The 20,492-nt window shown below is 40.2% G+C and overlaps 1 protein-coding gene across 1 annotated transcript in view; it reads right to left on the reverse strand.

Annotated features, from left to right (window-relative positions):
- LOC135586406 (flowering time control protein FPA-like) overlaps nucleotides 1–19,515 on the reverse strand; it is a 32,481-nt gene extending 12,966 nt beyond the window's left edge. The window contains exons 1-5 of the mRNA XM_065190415.1: nucleotides 19,003–19,515; nucleotides 11,786–12,031; nucleotides 11,386–11,520; nucleotides 10,319–11,259; nucleotides 8,805–10,229 (exon numbers count right to left, since the gene is read on the reverse strand). Coding sequence (XP_065046487.1) covers nucleotides 8,825–10,229; nucleotides 10,319–11,259; nucleotides 11,386–11,520; nucleotides 11,786–12,031; nucleotides 19,003–19,317 — 3,042 coding nt within the window. The 5' untranslated portion in view covers nucleotides 19,318–19,515 and the 3' untranslated portion in view covers nucleotides 8,805–8,824. The remainder of the gene's footprint in view (nucleotides 1–8,804; nucleotides 10,230–10,318; nucleotides 11,260–11,385; nucleotides 11,521–11,785; nucleotides 12,032–19,002) is intronic.
- Nucleotides 19,516–20,492: the final 977 nt, after the last annotated feature.

Consider the following 20,492-nt stretch of genomic DNA (forward strand, 5'->3'; position numbering starts at 1 on the left):
AATTTAACAGGAAGATAATAGGCAGAGGGAAACGTATAATTGCAGTCCTCAAGTCCTTTGAGATGGCTTTTAGAGGGCACATGAAGAAAGCTGAATGAAAAATCCCATTTTCAGTTTGTTTGAGTATTCAAACAAAACCACAAATTGCAAGAGAAGTTAACAGGAAGATAATAGGTAGAGGGAAACATATAATTCCAGCCCTCAAATCCTTTGAGATGGCTTTTAGAGGGCACATGAAGAAAGCTGAACGAAGAACCCCGTTTGTCCATAAAGTTAGAAATAAAAAGGGCACATGAAGAAAGCTGAATGAAAAACCCCATTTGTTCACAAAGTTAGCAATAACTGTATCTTACACATCAATCAAAATACAAGTTACCAAGAAGCTCTCAAGACATCAACATCTCTCTTCATTCCAAGCTAATTATGTAAAACACGAAAACAATCAACAAAAATATTCTTTCCAAGAACAAATAATACATCAGAACATATAAGATAACAAGCACTTAAACTACCATCAAATTGGAGAAATCAAGAAGTTCAACATGCTTATTTTTTCTTCCTCAAATCATCTTTCCTACTGTCACTTAGGATAATCTAAGACTGAAACACCCTTTATTATGTATTCGTAATGACTGCCCACTGAGTTACAATAAGTATAACTCACATGCAAATATTCGACAAAGATTAATTTTAATAGTGTACAAGTTTAAGCAGGCTCACAGTCTAAAATATATACCTAAATTCATTTTCACTCCTAAGTTCATACTACATCAAACACTTTCTGCATATTGGCAGTATTACTATAAATGGTATAAATAATATTTTACCTCAACATTTAGACGATGGGCAACCACCAAGAATTTTTCAGAATCTATTATCACCACTGAATACATGCATTCAAAAAATTACCAGTACAACACATATAGATACATAAACATAAAATAAGCATCAATTCATATCAAATTCGATAAAATTAAATGCAAGGGAATATAAAGCCTAGAAAAAAAATTGTCACATAGAGGGAATATAAAGCCTAGAAAATTCTGAAATATAGAGATAACAATAAAGATCATATGGATCAATACCAGCCAGACAGAGGAGAGAGTTAAAAGGGGAAGACGAAGAGGAGGTGGAGGCAATTTGTACCAAAGGAGGAAGCAACAATGACACAAAGAGATGACAACAGCAGCATGAGTAGGCCGCAGAATATGAAGAAAGGTGTGAGGAGAAGAAAGGTGTGAGGAGATGAATAAAAAGGCGGCAGCAATGCCAAAAGCCAGATGCAAAGGTGATGACAGCAATGTGAGGAGATGGCAGCAAGGGTGGCAATGGGGGAGAGAGAAGAGAAGTGATGGTTAGGAGCTATTGAAAGTGTTAAAATCCGAATCCCATATCTAAGAAGTTAAAACAATTAAAAATTCCAAATTCTAGTACTGGTTCTCTTATCCAGTGGTGCTCTCTGTAAGGCAACCTAACTAAACGGTACACTCAGACTGAGTATCAGTCAACACTGGATCAGTAAATAATGGTCAATACCGACCAATATAATGATGTTCAAAGCCTCTCTATACTGTATATGTATGCAAGTACATAATAAACATGCAATGATCAAACAAAAATCCAAAGGCCAGTAAAGCAGGAGTCATTTTGTTTTTTTTTTCTTTTTGTTCCCTTATTCATTATTTGGGTGTTTCTTCAAGAAAAGATAAACCCCAATATGTGTTTTCTTTTGGCAATTGTAGCAAGTTATCATGTGACAGCATCATATGCATTTTTAAATTATCTACCAAGATTGTCCAAGGATAATAAAAAAGAAGATGAACTACAGAGGCTGGATGAGAAAATATCGCTTAAAGATACTCTTCCATGAAGAAAAACCCAATCAAAGATCTTATCAATAAGAAAAATTATCACCAAAAACAAAATGGAAGTGACAATTCTTCAGAAATCAAAGATGGGTGAGTCTCTAGCTTTAAAATCATATCATATAAATTCCTAAATTGTATTCTTTTCATTTATTTATTTATTCTTTTACTTGGGGATCTATACAACAAAAGGATTTAAATTACAAAATTTAGCCTGAATTTATGAAGTTTTGTTTTCCTAATTATGCATGAGGTGTAAATTGTTCATATCAGGTGGAGATTTAAGTGCCAAGGTGAATATGATACTTGGGCCCCCAATCGTGTCTCAATCATTCGTGTGTAAAGTGCATTTGTTATGAAATCAGGTAAGGAATCAAAATTAGTCTTGGTATTATCTTCTCCTCCCTCATTTCTCTTTCACCATTATCAAATCCTTTAAAAAGAAAAAAAGACATGTTCTTTACCAAATCCCCTCCCCACAGAATGCTGATAGACTACACATCACTCTGCTGCCTTGTTAGAATTTTAAAGCAAACATCGATGATTCAAAAAATATGTAAAAATACCAAGCATTAAGTACTAATCATTTGGCCCTCCTTAATGAACCAATTTTTGTTCACATGTTTATTACTTTGAGTAGTGTTTTGTGTCAAAGGATATCATAAATATTGATCATACACAAAAAAACTTGTAAAATGCACCAAGCATTTAGTAATTCAAATCATTTTATGCTTTGGTTGCTATCTTTAGTGAACCTCTTTTTGTTCACATGTTTAGTAGTTAGATATTGTTTTGGACCAAAGGATATTGTGATCAACTTGCTAGGAGCAATTTAATACTTACTATATTTTTTATGCACTTCATTGTTTATCAAGCTCCAAATCATTGATATTTTCCTTGTCCTCATTTTTATCTATGCTTTGACATTCATCAATTGTCTTAAGTAATTTGTTGCTTGAGTTCCCTTTATTCCCTGGTTATCAATGTCAAAGCATAAATTTGACCTCCCCACATCTAAGCAACATCTAAGCAAAGAATCCAAGCTTTAGCTATATTAGTTTCTTATCTATTCAAATATGATAAGAAGAGTTGTCACTAAGTAATATTTAACTCTAATTCTTACATACAAGAGATAATAGATAAAAAGGGCAATAAGGATATGGACAGGAGCAATATACATAACTTTATCATACAAGCAACCTTATCCCAAGGAGCAAAGAAGCTATTTTTGTGACTCAACCTCAAGGACTGCAATTTCGTGCCGACCTATCATAGACTTAGTTGGAATTGCCTAAGTAGTGAGGCACCCTTACGGCAAAGTTACGGACTTAGCTAGAGTTGTCTAAGTCGTGAAGCACCCTTACACCAACTCCTTGAACTTAGCTAGGATTGCCTAAGTCATGAGGCGCCCTTGCGACCTATGCGTCCGCAAAGGGTCAACCTAGTTGCAACCTCGTACAAGTCCCGAAGGACCTGTAAAACAGAAAGTTGATTAGATTGAAAACGAGCGATAGACAAATCCCGACGTCTCGCGAAGAGAGAAGCTTTACAAGCAATTCAGCGAGCACCTTTAGTGCAAGAGAGAAAAGAGAGGAAGGAGAAAACAAGGACTTTAGAAGGTAGAACGAACAGTTACAAGTCCACAAACAACTGCTCACCGAGTGTCGGGCACGAAGGCAAGTTCCCATCAAGTTAACGTGCGAACTTGTGAAGATTGTTCAACGCCCGACAATATACTGAAGCCCCATCGAACCCTATGCCACCCGAGGGGTTCCAAGGTGCTGAAATGGCTTACGTTTTGCATGCAGCTGCGGTTTGCAAAAAACAAGCAGCGACACGTGAAAACGAAGCCATTTTGGGGCAGTTCGGCCTGGCGCGGTGAGCGGTCACACTGTAGCACTGCGAACTATCGTTGCTTACATTTTCCAGGCAAAAACACACAAAACTAAGGCAAAACATGTTGCCATGTCTCTGTACAAGCATGCAAAAGTGACGAACGGTTCGTTGAACAAAGTTGTTGCGGGTGCGCGACGACCATTCGTGACATTCTCCCCCACTTAAACTGTCAACGCACTCGTCGACGCTTGTTGGTAGTTGTTGATGACTGCTTCTTCATGTCGTAGGGCATCTTCGAGCTCCCAACTAGCTTCGATTCGGGGAAGCTTTCGCCACTTCACCAAGTACTCAGTCTGCTCAGCTCCATTGGGTAGCTTTATCTTACGATCCGCTAAAATGGTTTCAACTCCCTTTTCGTAGAAGGCTTTGGTGGGGGGTAGTTGAGTTGAAACACTTCGGGAAGCATATTGCGGATATGAATGGTAGACTTTCAAGTTGCGGGCATGAAAAACATTGTGAATTTTGAGCCACGCCGGCAGCTGCAACTTGTAGGAGACGTTGCCCACCCTACTGATAATTGGGAAGGGCCCTTCATACTTGCGCACCAATCCTTTGTGTACTTTGTTCCTAAAGAATTGGAGTGATGGTGGTTGGAGCTTTACCAACACCAATTCGCCGACTTTGAATTCCTGCGGTCGCCTTCCCAAGTATGCCCACTTCATCATTTTGACCGCCTTCTCCAAGTAAGCCCGTGCAATATCCGTATTTCGGTGTCATTCTTTTGCAAAGTGATATGCTAACGGACTACTCCCAGTATACCCGGTTGCCAAGGTGTGAGGAGTCGACGGTTGTTGTCCTATAATGATCTCGATGGGGCTCTTGTTGGACGCAGAGCTCCGCTGCAAGTTGTAGGAGAATTAGGCTATGTCCAATAGCTTCACCCAATCTCGTTGGTTGGCACTCACATAGTGCCGAAGATATTGCTCAAGGAGCGAGTTTATCCTTTCAGTTTGGCCATTCGTCTAGGGGTAGAGGCTTGTGGATAAGTATAACTTAGATCCCAACAATTTGAATAGCTCCGTCTAGAATCATCCCAGGAACCGAGCGTCTCGATCACTGATGATATTGTGCAGGACTCCCCAATATTTCACCACATTCTTCATCATCAGCTTTGCCGCCTCCTTTGTTGAACAGTGTAGGGGTGCAGCAATGAAAGTTACATACTTTGAAAATCAATCGACCACCACGAGTATCGATCCAAGTCCCCCTACTGCCCACAAGCTTGATATGAAGTCCAAGGAAATGCTCTCCCATAGCCTTTCTGGAATGGGCAACAACTCCAAAAGTTCGACCGGCTTCCGCTGCTCCACCTTGTCTTGTCGGCAAGTGAGGCACATTCGAACATATTCCTCCACATCAATCCTCATCTTCGACCAGTAGAAAGCCCTCTCCACGAGAGCTAAGGTTCTGTGAATACCGGGATGTCCAACCCAAAGGGAATCGTAACACTCTTAAGAGTTCACGCCTTAAATTGTCCACTCGAGGAACATAAACCCTATTTCCTTTTGTGTAAACGAGTCCCTCCTGGACCCAAAATCATCGTGCCTTACCTTCTTTGATGAGTCGCATCAGGGTTACTGCCTGAGAATCACTGTACAGTCCATCCCTGATCCTGGAATGGTCTTCTTTGATGAACTCCTTCAGAACGTTCGCCACCATAGTAGGTTCATAAATGGCCTCCTCGTCGAGGGGCTCTAGCTTCACAATAGCCACGAATGTTAATTCGCCTTTTCGTACCCCTTTTTTCAGTTAGTCGATATTTGTTGGGGGTCCCTAGTTCCTCTCCGAGAGACGGGAACCACACAGGGGTCGTCACCTCCCATCATACATAGGGAGTTAAGAAATGGCATTGGCACCAACTTCGTCGCGTGCATGAACTCCATTCTGAGAATCACTTGGAAGTCATCCAATGGCACCGCCATCATGTTTGTGCTCCCGCTCCATGTTCCAATCTTGATAGGGAGTCCCTTTGCTAGCCCGGAGATCCACTTAGCCTCCGAGTTCACCGCCTTTATCCAACTTGGGTTCTTCTCCAAGATCAGCCCAAGTAGCTTTGCTTCTCAATCGGCAATAAAGTTGTGGGTAGCGCCCGTGTCGACCATTGCACGAGTTGTTTGGGCATTGAGCTTAATGTCCACGTACATCAGCTCGCTACTCCCTGCTTTCAATGGCTTTGCCTTCATGTTATCCCCCACTTGACCCCGCAATGCATTCAACAAACACATTGCTCCCATTTGGGGACCTTGCGACTCCTCATCGTCGTGGCTGGATTCTGAACTACTTGAACTGAGGGCGACGGCCTTGCCCTTGTCTAATTTGGGGGGATGGATTGAAACTGTTAAGGCATTGAGTGCCTGTTTATGTGGCCAGTCCCTCACCATGTGTGGCCCTCCGCACAAGAAGCATTTGCCAGGTTTTGAAGCTTTGCCTTTTGAGCTTTGCCCTTTGTGGGAACTCTTCTTTATTTGTTCACCCCCGGGTTCCTTCCCTCGAGAATATTTTGGAGGGCGATTTCCTGAAGATTATTTCCTTTTCCCTGAGTCCTCCGAGGAAACAAAATCGGTGAGCCTTTCTGCGGCCGCAATTGCCCCAATCATATCGGTGACATTCCTTCGATGCAGTTCCTGTTGAACCCATGGCTTCAAGCCATCTAGGAAGCTAAACAACTTATCCTTCTCGAACATGTCCTATATGTACAGCATCAGTGAGAAAATTGCTTCACATAGTTGATAAGACCCTAAAGTCTTATCGTAGACTCTAATACCAAATGATAAGACCCTAAAGTCTTATCCTTCTCGAACATATCCTATATGTACAGCATCAGTGAGAAAATTGCTTCACATAGTTGATAAGACCCTAAAGTCTTATCGTAGGCTCTGATACCAAATGATAAGACCCTAAAGTCTTATCGTAGGCTCTGATACCAATTAATAAGACCCTAAAGTCTTATCAATTGGTATCATAGCATACGATAAGACTTTAGGGTCTTATCAATAGTCTCCGATGGAAGTGCTTTTGGCAGAGTTATCTCAACTTCCTCCTTGCAACGAACTTTGTGTTCTCGGTAGGAACTGAGTTCTCAACTCCCGCTTCAAGTCCTCTCATGTGTCCACTCAACACCGACCTTGTTGGATCTCCTCCCAACGAGTTCGCCACCAAAGTTTTGCATCTTCATTCAGATACATGGTTGCTATTGAAACTTTGGTATCTTCAGAATCAGGCCTTGTAGCTCGAAAGTATTGTTCCATGCCAAACAAAAAATTTTCGAGCTCTTTTGCGTCCCTGGCACCTCCATTGCAATGAGCCTCAGGTGCCCTCAAGTTTTGTGGTGACGTAACGCCAGTGTTGCTCCCTCCCGCATTTAGTGCCCTTGTGAGTGTTCACTCTGGAAGTGAGTTTCGCCATGACTTCGTGCAAATGTTGCACGGAGTCTTTGGTATCATCCATCAGTCGATCAACTAGGGCCTCCACCTTGTTGATTCGAGATTCAACTTCTTCTTACGAGCTCTCTACCTCAAGAAACCTTCGTTGGCCTTGGTAGAGTTCCTCCAAGCTCGCTTCAAGAACATCCAGGCAGGTTTCCGCCGCTATGAGTCTCTCCTTATGGCTCTTCTTCCCGGTTGGCGCTCCAGATTGCGCCTCCTCCGCTCGCAGAGAGCAGCCAACATATCGCTCATCATGTTTGGTGTCACGCTCCTCCAGAGAGACTCCAACAGCATAAGAGCAAGTTTGCACTTGCAGCCCACCTGCGGTTGCTTAAGGCAACGGTCCGACTGGCCCCGTCTTGCTCGATTCGCCACGATGCTTTGCCATGGCGAGATTGCGAAGTTTCTTCGTTGCTTGCTCGAATGGCTTGCCTGCTCTGATACCACAATGTCACAGACTTAGCGAGAATTGCCTAAGTCGTGAGGCACCCTTGCGGCAAAGTCACGGACTTAGCTAGAGTTGCCTAAGTCGTGAAGCACCCTTGCGCCAACTCCTCGGACTTAGCTGGGATTGCCTAAGTCATGAGGCGCCCTTGTGACCTATGCGTCCGTAAAGGGTTAGCCTAGTCGCAACCTCGTACAGGTCCCGAAGGACCTGTAAAACAGAAAGTTGATCAGATTGAAAACGAGCGACGAACAAGTCCCGACGTCTCGCGAAGAGGGGAGCTTTACAAGCAATTCAACGAGCACCTTGAGTGCAAGAGAGAAAAGAGAGGAATGAGAAAACAAAGACTTTAGAAGGTAGAACGAACAGTTGCAAGTCCACAAACAACTATTCACCGAGTGCCGGGCGCGAAGACAAGTTCCCGTCAAGTTAACGTACGAACTTGTGAAGATTGTTCAACGCCCGACAATATACCGAAGCCCCATCCAACCCTGTGCCACCCAAGGGGTTTTAAGGTGTTGAGATAGCTGACGTTTTACATGCAACTGCGGTTTGTAGAAAACAAGCCACAACACGTGAAAACGGAACCATTTTGGGGCAGTTCGGCCCAGCCCGGCGAGCGGTCGCACTGCAGCGCTGCGAACTGTCGTTGCTTACATTTTCCAAGCAACAACACACAAAATCAAGGCAAAACATGTTGTCATGTCTCTGTACAAGCATGCAAAAGCGACGAACGATTCGTTGAACAAAGTTGTTGCGGGTGCGCGACGATCGTTCGTGATAGACCGACCATGCAGGTCTATGGCCAATCCAATAGGAACTGATCTGTACCAATATACTGACATATGATACCTCAAAACATGCCGATAATTCCAAAAAATATACAGAAAATATCAAAAAATACATGAAAATTGGGGAAAAGCCTAATTTAGGATATTTTAATTAGATCTAAATGTATATTTAGCTCTCTTTCAATAAAAAAAAATCCAAATAGAGAAAGGATAGCGGATTTATCTTTTTGAGACATTGATATGCAACTTTGCGACACATGTCAAATGGTTCTTCCATTGATATTGAACAAGAGTGAGAATTTGTGAGAAAGAGTTTGTAACTTCATGGAGGGTATACTAAAATATGCAGTAAAACTTCAGCATACACAAAGGAAAAGGTTACCTTGCACCAAAAATTACTTGTCACTGCTGGTTTCCAGATCCTTGAGCAGTGTGAGCACTTGCTTGCTGCTGTTGTTGAATTTGGAGAAGCAAGCTAGCAGCAAACTGGAGGGTTGACTGATATCGCTGATTCTTGTCATCATCACTTTGGTATGTTCCCTGGCCATTACTTGAAAAAACATTTTGTAACTGCTGCCCTTGGGTAGGGATCTCCATATTTCCCTTTTCACTTGGTAAAGGGTTGTAAAGTTGATGCTGCGGCATATTTCCAATGCGATCATGAGCAGATGAAGAACCAAGTCTAGGTTGCTGCTGAACAATAGAACCAACCACATCAGCAGCATGTGTTGTTTGTGAACTTCCATAGTTATCACGAGAAGCAACAGGAGTATCAAACTGATAAAACTGATTGCTCTGAGTGGTGGAAAATTGTCCGTGTTGTGATATCGCATAACCATTCAACATACTAGTTGGAGCAGCCAGAGCTTGAGGCATGTTAAGAGCAGAATTTTGAATCTGCACACAACCAATTAATGGCTGCAGAGAGGGATCAGTCCCACTGGATGTGTTACTATATGGTTGGAACTGAGAGACCGGCTGTGCCTGGTTACTGAAGTATTGCCCTAAATGTGGTTGCAGACTCTGTTGCTCCATAGAAGTAACAGAAAGACTTGTTTGATTCTCTTGCCTCCAACTTTGAGATTGCATTGATCCATCAGGCATCCCAGCATAGGATGAAGTTGGTCTCACCGTAGAGCTAGGTGGCAATTGAACAGCAGCAGAAGCTGATGATTGGTTGTTGTTGGGTATCAAAGAAGCTAAAGTAGCTATCAGATCAGGAGTCAAGGAGACCTTCAACTGGGAGGCAGCAAGAGCAGCATTGCTTTCCTGTTCCAAGGCAGTTGTTCGTGCAAGGCGTTGTTCGTTCCCATGTGGTATCAGGAATTTTTCAGTCACTGCATGGCATGCCATTTCCTCATTCAAGGACTGATTATAATCAACACTTGAAGCATGATCTTCAATATGGGAGACAAAATTGTAACTTTTCTGTGAGCTAGGTACATTTTGCCGATCAGTGTGATGAGATGTTAGGGGAGGAACCGTCAGTTGTGATTGTTGCACAGCCACACTGATCGGTTGCTGTGGCATGTTCAGAACAACACCATATAGACGTTCAGGACCACTGACACCCAGTACCTTGGTCAGGAATTCAGATGGAGGCACCAAAAATAGTGTAGTACCATCCTCAAGCTTCACAACCCCAGCACGATTTTTTAAACCCAGGTACCGGAGAAAATCTGTGTACGAGGCAAAATCTTCTTCACTATCTGGTAGAAAGAAGACAATGTCGAAACTAATGGCTTCATCATAATGTTTTGAAAGCATATCTAATCCAGTTCTGGCTGAGCAGTTAACAACATCAGGTCTGCCAAAAGATGTCATATCACAATGGTCAAATAAATCACTTTGCTCATATAAACCAAGCATGCAAAGGGAAAAGAAATTCAAACTTACAAAGGAGAGTCAATGCCCTTTCCTATTGGTATACAGCGAGCATAACAAACATGAGTTCCACCTTTAGCAATAACACCGCGCCAACAGTAGTCTTTATCAGAAGAGTGTACATCACGATGGCTATGAGGGGCAGGACCAAGTTGACCTCGACTAGAAGCACCTCCATCAGGATGAGAAAACAGAAAGGGGTGCTCCCCAATCTTGCTGCTGTCAACCCTCCTTGCATGAAGTAAACCATTATTGGTGGGAGAAGTATCCACCCTCAACCTCTTTGTATCTCTTATGTCAAGACCATCCCATCCTTCAGGCATGGGTCGGACAGCTTGGAGAACACCTGGAGGAGAAGGTAGAATGCCTGGAGCTGAAGGAGATCGGTGTCTCCAACTATGAGGTATAGATTTGCTAGCATCGACATCAAATAAGTTTGGTGCAAGACCACCAGATTCATGGAACTCAGGTCCCACATGACGAGCATCAAATCCTTGTGGTCCAAATGACCTTTTGAAGATATTTGTTCCAGGCATTACATTAGGGTTTAGTGAGCCAGGAAAATTATCCAGGGCAATTGAACGACCAGGACCTAACATTTCCAAAGGCCCAAAAGGGCCTTCATCCAAAAACATCTCGGGTCTACGTGTTCTTAACGCAGAGAAAGGTGGCAGATTATCCTTACCACGTGCAAGTTCACTACTTGAGAAGAGTATCTGTATCCGAGGATCATTAAAAAGACGGCCTTGTAGGCCTTCTTTGGCACGCCTAGCTTCATCAACGCTTCTAAACTCTACAAAAGAATAGTGCCTCGACGGAAAGCACTTTATCCTTTCAATTTCACCAAAAAGAATCATAGCATTATGAAGCATCTGCTCATCAATTTGAACTGAAGGTGGATATCCTACCCACAGAACATTGCTTGGCTGACCATCTCTGTGAGCTCCATGAGACTGAAATTATAAAAAAAAACACAAAATCATGTGAATATAAATATAAAGCATTGTCCATTCCTATGTGCAGCAGCAAAAGACAAAAAGAGATTCAGCATGATTTAAACTTTTGTGTTCAAAATGTACCATATCCCTCTTAGACCCAAGCAAAGAAGAATTATGAAAATTTCTCAAGTCATCTGGTGGAACAGATCGTTCTAGTGCTCCCAAAGTCCGGTTGCCGAAGTATCCATTTCTCGAATCATGGCGGTCAGGCAAATCCTATTTCATTAACAGCATTGTTATGAGCAAGAAGCATAAGTAAATTATCCTAAAGATGCATATCAAATGCAAAATCATCAAGATAAAGGACTGCTGCATTACTACAGCCCATGCCCATTGACATTTTTCTGTTCCAGCACAAAATCTACACTAGGCATGAATCAATGCTGGTGTCATGCCACACAGCAATCATTGATCAAGATAACTTACAAGCAAGAAGCTCAAAAATATCTAATGGTACCACCAGGCTATATAGAGTACTGACCCTTCTAGGAGGTAGAGATCGCAGAAAATCTACACATAATAGTTCACCAGCTAACCGCTTCCCCTTCATATTTTTGTGAGCAGCAATGGCATCTTCCAATTTGTGATATTCGATAATAGCTGAATTCCGATCCCTAAAGAATTTATAATCTTCAATCTTACCAAACTTCGAAAACTCATCTTCAAGTTGTTCCTTTGTTATGGATGTATTAAACCCACCAACCCATATCTGCTTAGCCGCTTTTGGCTGCATCAGAAAATTAAACACAAAACTATTATTAAATAGAAATACTTAACTACATGTTGTAGCATTCAATTATAATATGTCAGCTTTATGACATGCAGACATTGTTTATCTGTTTAGTCTACAAATAGATGGACTAGAACGGAATAATGCACGTTTGCATTAGTCTATCTTCCTGATTCTTCTATAAAAATGCCATATCTTTTAAACTCATTTATATTATCTATCAAAATAACAAGAACAGAATAACTGTTTTCAGCTAAGAATGATTACACAATACAGTGAAATATGAACATAGCATAAATAACAATAGGGTAAAACTCCATAAAACCTGATAAATAAACCAATAAATTTGTGTTTTATCAAATGAACCAGCCCAGATGAAAGATTTAAATAACACACAAGTTCTCTCTCTAACCTATGATCAGCAACAAACAACATAAATAAGTTGATGGACTACAGGCTAAAAATTAAAGTTCCTCAAGACTTCAAGCTAAAGCAATAATATTGTGATATTTAAAACAACATCACAAAGAAGGAGGCTATGCTACAAAGCATTATGCTAAATTCATAAAGTCCAGATCAGTTGACAGCTCCTTAAAATAAATGCTAGTACATCAAAACTACTCACACCAAGGTTCCCTAGTTCATTTCACTATATTGACATAATTTCAAAATGTTACTTCTGCAGTGAAATAATGATGACCTGAAGAGCACCCAAATTCACAGAGTAGCTAAAAAATTTATGATATGTAGCTTATCAGGCATGTAAACAATTTCAAAATCACAATACATGGACTGATAGCTTCTATCCAAGATGGTACATATACTAAAAATGATCATTTTCTAACAATTTAATGCAGGATTAACCAGACATCAGAAATTGAGGATTGCAATTTTGCCTGGACTGGTATGTACCAACTGGTGTTTAATGATTCGAACAAGGGCCACAACACAGACCATCCCATTTCAGGCGGTCCAATGATGGCCTAGGTTTTACCACGCTATAACATGCGAACCAAAAGATAAGCTAGGCTCAGGATTTTTTTTGACTTCTTTTTTAGTTTAAGGTTAATCCTAAATCAATAATCCCTCACGCTGTGGCTTTCTCTGTTGATATCCACTTGCCTCACTTATGCTCCCCTCTCTTGCATTGCCCATGCTGTCAGCCTGCCACTCATGCAGCCAGATACCCCTTATCCTCCTCTTTGTGCATTCCCACCTCCTTCCCTTTTTTTGCTTTCTCGGTATCATATGTACAGACATAATGTGTGTCGACATGGCAATACATATCAAACCCACATGGGTCCAGACAATGACCAACACAGGTCTGATACCCAAAATTGCAATCCTCGTAATGAAACTACTAAAAACCTTTAGTATGTTGGGATTGCTTGCCATATATAAACCAGCAAATGCACACATGATCGACAAATGAATATTTATAATAGAAACAATAATGTCATGCATTTATAATGAAGTATTTCAAACAAGGCATTTTTACAAAAGGAAATATTAGTCCCATTAATCTATCAGCAGAAGCTATTTGAGATAAAAATCATTTTCACAAGGCTAATACACATTTTTACTAAAGAACAAATTTGATGCTACAAGAAAAAGAATATCTGAATTATTCATGCATTTTAAAAAAATGAAAAATACTTTGCATTTAACAAAAAATATAAAAAATGATATTTGTCTCATAAGAACCTACATCAGCGCAACTGGATACAATATCACATCTGATTATCAGATATCATTGATGCCTTAAACACTATGACTAACAAGATATCCTTAAACAGGTCTTTATCACTATGTAGACCTCAAACCTATGCTTCTAAAATCCATTATAAGAGACATCCTTTATGCCTTGACACCATGACTTACAAGATGCCCAAGGACAAAAGACTGGCATATATACCTACAGAACAATAAATGTAATCGGAGATGTATGTTTGATTGAAATGTTATATTTATATTTACTGGCAATGACATCTGCCATGACTATAGTACTATATGTAAAATTTTATCGATGTGTATACAACAATGGATACAAGGACATATATAAAAATATGATATTTATACTGCCCGTACCATATGGGGCGAAATTGCAAACCTTGAAAATATCACAAGGGGGGGAAGGTGGGATCATCAAGTCTTCAGCTTTCAGCATGTGTTACATGCCAACATAACTAAGAATATGTTTTTCATTGTTTGCTAGCATGTGCTGGTTTCTCATACATGAGAAGGTGTTACATCAACTTGTGTGGACCCAGCTTGGCTTGCTGACATACCTTGGCATGTGCTAACACTGCTAGCACTATTAGCTTACATTGTCTATGGCTTACAGTATCTATAAATCTAATATCTATTTCACAAATAAGTACCACACATCATAGAAAATCATAAACAGATGCTAACAAAGATATATCTGACTGACATATGCAAGAGGCTCTAAAAAGAAACATAGTGCCCGTGGATAGACAACTCTGCAGATACACCAGGACAAAGAAAATATATCTTCCATTCCTTGCATATGGACAAAATGTTTTCTCCTTTTGATGACCTAAAATATCATATCAGGGACCTATTTATATTTTTTTGACTTTGACAAAATGATGCAGCTGCATTGAGTTAAAAAAGAGATGCAAGGCTATTGTTCAATTAAAGAAGAAATCCAAGTCTACCAGAGTTGAAAAGTTAAAGGTGAAGATGTTAACTTATCATTGAAAAGAAGCACTTCGTTTCAAAATTTGGAGTATGCTTACATGATTGTGTCGCAAACCCAAATGGCAACTTTGCTCTGCTTTTTGGTGCTTTCATACTAAAGTGTTGTATAAATTGTTTTTCAATTAGTCCCCATACATTAAAAGAAGGCAATGTAGCAAGTTGGTATTAAAAACTAAGTATGGTGGTTACTTTCAGTTTCTCTTACTAGAAATAGTTCAACAAATGTTATAAAGTTTTTTCCACCATTTGGTATATGATGACTAATTTATAATATAATGCTGCTCAGAAAGACATGTACAAATATCTACCAATCCAACCAAGGAACAGTTCTGGACCATATAACTTGATGTTAATCGGAATTTGCATTTTTATTATCTTTAAGTAACATTAAGCATCACAAACCTATATATTGACACTCTCAATATGATAAATTGTCAAAACCAGTATTGGACCTTATTCATCATTGTAAAAGGGTTGGCAAAAGGTCATGCCAATGTATGCACATATTGATGAAATGAACTATAAGATAGAATTTACTATTTAGAGAGTGATCCAATAGCTAATAGTTAGAATTTTTTAGGGTTCCTAATTCAATCAAGGAAGTGTTGAATCTCGGATTTTGATGATAAAACTAATTGATAGTGTTTATGATCTGATCTGCGTTTTGAGTGACGCAGGAAGCTTCGATCGGGGAGAGACAATTAAAGTAAGAAGAATCATATTTGGCCGAAGATAAACATGTCAGAATATTGGACGTCGAACCGAAGGATCGGTTGACGTATCGGCAGAAGGCTTCGAGCCATGGGTTCGGGCATCGGGCCAAGAAGAGCGAAAATTGCACCAAGGAAATCGGAATTGCGGAGGTCAATTGGCCGATTGGGCAATAGACCGCAAGAGAGAACAATGCGTCGAAAAATCGGACGAGACGTCGATGAACCAATGACATGTCGGACAACATTTGATTTAGCTTTGTAATAATTATCTAGATCGAAGTAGGTTTTAAGTGTGCAGGATTAATTATGATAACGATCAAGGCATAAAGCAAAATGAAATCCCGAAGTCAAGAATGATATTTCGTTGGGAGTTCGAGAGTTCGTCGGAAGTCCGGACGTTCGTCGGAAGTTCTGCCAGAATTGACCGAGAAGTCCAGGAACTTGCCAAAGAAGCTCGTTGGAACTCGCCAAGAAGATCGTCGTGAAGTCCAATCGCTTATCGAGAGTCCGCTAGAACATTACCGAGAGATCGTCGGAAATTCGTCGGAAGATCGCTAGAAGCTCGCCGAAAGAAACCTAGACTAACCGAACTTGATTTGCTTAGTGTATGCTCTAAAATTTGTAATTAGCACATAATTGGATTGGAATTGGGCCAACTCAATTATGGGCCAATTGGGCCTAAGTTTAGGCTGTGTTGGGCCAAGTAAAAGGCCCAAACAGTAACCCAACAGGTAGTACCGCCCAAACAGTCTCCGAGAGACTATCAAGCGGTGGTACCGCCCAATGGTAGGGTGTTAGGCGATGGTACCGCAAGACTGAGCAGTGGTAGTGTCAGTGTCAGTGCTACAGGCGATGGTACCGCCAGTACCCGGAAGACCTGGGATGAGACATTTTTTAGGCTCCAAGTTTGAATCCACTTGAGGCCTATAAATACCCCTCTCATCCCTGGTTAACATACACAAGCACAGAAAACTTAAAAATGAGAAAATGCTGTAGCAATTACTTGAGAGATTCCCTCCTCTAACTCTAAGTTTAGAATTTTGTTTAGAGAGAAGTGAGTGCTTATAAAAGGTTATCTCCTAAACCTGTGAAAAGGAGAAGAGGGGTGTAAAAGGATAGTTGATCTTCGCCCATTGAAAAAAGATCGTTAGTGGATGCCCATGGTCTCAACGGAAGAGGAATTGGGAGTGGATGTAGGTCACGACGACCGAACCACTATAAAATCTTATTTGCATTTCTGCTTTGCTATTTATATCTATTGCAAACCGTCATACTTCCTCATTACTTTAGCTGCACACTCTTACGAACGTGTTTCAAGTTAATATCTTTTCGAAACGGGTTTAATCGAAACGAAATTTTGAACCAACGACGTTTTTATCCATTGCACTAATTCACCCCTCCTCTTAGTGCCGACTTGATCCTAATAAGAAGAAGTGCTAAAGAGGTTCTAAATGTCGAGAAAAATAATAGCTTATCGAAGCTAGAAAAGACAAAAATAATATCTTATCTTTATTATGAAAAGAAAATTGAGTTCGCAACATGGAATGAATCATTTTTGTTCTCTTAAGGGATCAAGTTCGAATTCATTTCACTTGCGTGACAATTTACTCACATCATGACAAACATCAAACCCTTTTCTACTACCTTGATTATAATCTTCGGCTTGAGAAAATAAAAACTAAAGGAACAATATATTAGTGTTCATCAAAAGAAACATGATTGATTAAGTTTGTGACAGCTGAAGCATGCTAAATTTATGCTTCCTATTTATCTGTAACCTATTCAAAGGGGGAAAACCACAAAAGTTTTCTTTTCTTCAAGAGCAACAAGAGGATATACAATAGTTATAGTCGAGAATACAGTAATTAAAAAAAGTATATTTTAAGAAACTTAAAACAACAATTAATTACCAATGTTACAAATGAGCATTCAATTTTATTCATGCAAAATATGATGGACACTCATGTGATTTACACAATGATATAGCGAACCAATCTTCCATTTTTGCACTAAAACCATAACCAAATTCCCTGCCCCAAAGAAAAAAAGAGAACAAAACATATATGTACCTGGGAAGCAAATTAGTGAACTACAACTATATTCTATTGTCATTTATTTTGCATTAATTTTTGTAAGTAGTGCCTTTGCTGTTTATTTCATTGTCACAAAGCCAAACCAGAAAATGGACCAGTTTGAATCTGATTAATCATAAGAACTGCCATATAAGAAATTGGGCTTGATTATGTTGGCCATTACACAAAGATCCTAATTTATACGATCGCCAGTATGATCATTCAAGGGAGCCTCATCCAAAGAAAACTGTAGTTGAATAGGAAATGCGTATAATCTTCCGAATAAATCTACACTAATACTCATAATGTTTCTACCAAATTATTTGACAACTTCCACAGCTATTATGTATCATCAAAATTTTTTGGTCCTCAAGATGCATAGTTCATTGGAATTTCTTGACGAATTGCATTTTACAAAAAAAACAGATCGTATTCTCTCCTTCCGGTTATATTTTCTTCCGAGTGTAACGTAGACATGTTGATATCGATCGAAATGCCAAAAAAAAGCTACCCGATGTAGAAATTAGAGATAACTATTTTGATTGCTACGGTTTTTTGCTTTGGATAGAGCCAAACATGAGCAAAATATTATTTAAGCAGATCTTGTGCACTGATTGAATGAGTAATCCATTTTGAAATTGTTTCAAATTGCTTCAAAATACATGTATCAAGTCTGAAAAAGAATCAAAGGCTCACCTACGTTAAGGATCTCCATCTTCTCGTAGGAAGTAGTAGTGTTAGTGCTTGCTACCTCAATTCTATCCTTTATTTTAAATATATTTATTAGCATTTGTATACATATACATACGTAATGTTTATGAAGTACAAATCTAACAAACCATTATGCTGAATAGCCAAATTTCAAGGAACCTAGTCAAATTTATTAATCTACAATTGGAGTCTTCAAACAATATGTTCTTCCTTCCACCCGTATGTTCTACTACTTAATCAAAGACGTTCAGTGTTAGGCAATTCAGTTTATACTTCACTGGAAGTAGCACCACGCTATTAGGTTGCGACATGAGGATGGACGTGTAATCTGTAATAATGGGCAACACTGGGGTTTGCCCAGTTTTGATCCAGTCTTTTATCATTATTAATAAACGAAAGTCCTACTTGATAGATGCCCCAGCTAACGAATAAGGGTAGATAAAACACATTTCTAAGAACCACGTGTTGGAGCTTGCTGGATCCTATTGACCATATCGATGGTGATATTAGAAAGGTACTTGTGTCTCCGTCGCATGCAAAAGCAGCTTATTTCCTAATGATCGATTTCATGTTGAAAAGCAAATATAACGAATGATTCAACCCTGCGAAATGAACCTAATGAATGGTTCAACATTGAAACACTCCCATTCAATTTCCACACGAAATCGTAGATTCAAAAAATTAAACTAACTCTTCCGTTAATTTAGCTAATATCCATGTCAGGTTACACGAAAGGGGGGGTACAAACCGGTCGGGCAAACTCGGTCCTAGATGCAGCCCCATGGATTGTGGTATCCCGAAGGGCTTCCTTTGCAGCCTTGGCTTCATCGACGTGCCGGAAGTATACGAACGTGTACCAGCTCCTCGACCCGCGCATCGTGGTACAATCCAAGGCGCCATGCTTCGCGAGGACGGCCATCACATCGGAATCGGTAGTGTCGGCGGGAAGGTTCCCGATCCAGAGGGTGTTCGATGGGCCCTCATCGCTCTCTGACTCCTTGGATGGTGGCGGCCTGCGATGGTCCGAGGATCCGGATCCGCCGGCCGAATTGTTCGCTGACATCGCCGGCTCCGCAGGAACCCTAGACAATTTCTATGGAATCCACGAGATCTTGCGACACAAGGGCGACGAAAATCGATCTTCAGGGAAGATTTCGGAAGCGTCGACGTTGATTCGGTAGAACGACGGAGACAAAAGGGAGAGGCAAAAGAAACCCTAGCGCGATGACGGGGGCGACTTGTGACCCTCGCCTCATATGTCGGTGCGAGTTATGTCCCAGGCCTGTTCAGGGACACGACGAACGTTACGCCAAGGGACACGACTGCCTGGCAATGGGCTTCTCGGGCTCTTAAAGCAACAGGATAAAAAGAACAAGAAGAATGGTGATGATGATGTAATAATAATAATAATAATATTGATGTTGAATAAATCATGTCATTAAGAGTAACGTAACGGGTTTGGACTTCGAGTCACATAGGTTTAATGTAATATTATATAGTTGAATTTACTATTTTTATAATGATTGATATGGATGATTTTCTCTCGTACCAGCTCATTTGCTACATATCTGAGGAGGACTCTAGGTTACCAATCTCAAAATGATGTCGCAGTACGTCCCGATATGCCCCGCATCATTGAATAGCAATAATTATTCTACCTTATTAAGATTAGAGATCAGAATGATCAAGTAGTTAACTTAATCTTATCTCAGACCAACCGATAAAAAGGCCCAAGTATAAAAAGACACCCATCAGCTCACGCTAAAGGGGAGCTCTTCACACACTAACTCAATCATACAACTTATACTATTATCTTCTCCCTTTCTCTAATTTAAGCATCGAAGGAGTCATGCCGGGCAACCCCTGATGTTGGCTTGTCATACAGGATCGCTGGTCGCACAAAAACACCCGGACGACCTAGCCCCCGAGGAGGAACCTTTGTTAAGATTGTATCAGCACTAAGAGGGAGGTTGAATTAGTGCTTTCGAAAATCTTTGACGGTTCGAAAACTCATTCGATAAAGCTCATATCAAAAAGATGTTTAACTTGAAAATGTTCGTAAGAATGTAATGAGCTAGCAAAGTAGTTTACAATAAAGGTAAACAGTAAAGGAAAAGAGCATACCAAATTTATAGTGGTTCGATCGTCATGACATACTATCACGGACAAAGTTCTAAATAGGATGTTTAATATAATACTTATATATGTCCGTATCTTTTGGTTTGTTCATGCTTTACA

Source organism: Musa acuminata, chromosome BXJ1-1 (genome assembly GCF_036884655.1).
Source record: "Musa acuminata AAA Group cultivar baxijiao chromosome BXJ1-1, Cavendish_Baxijiao_AAA, whole genome shotgun sequence".
Lineage (NCBI taxonomy): Eukaryota > Viridiplantae > Streptophyta > Magnoliopsida > Zingiberales > Musaceae > Musa > Musa acuminata.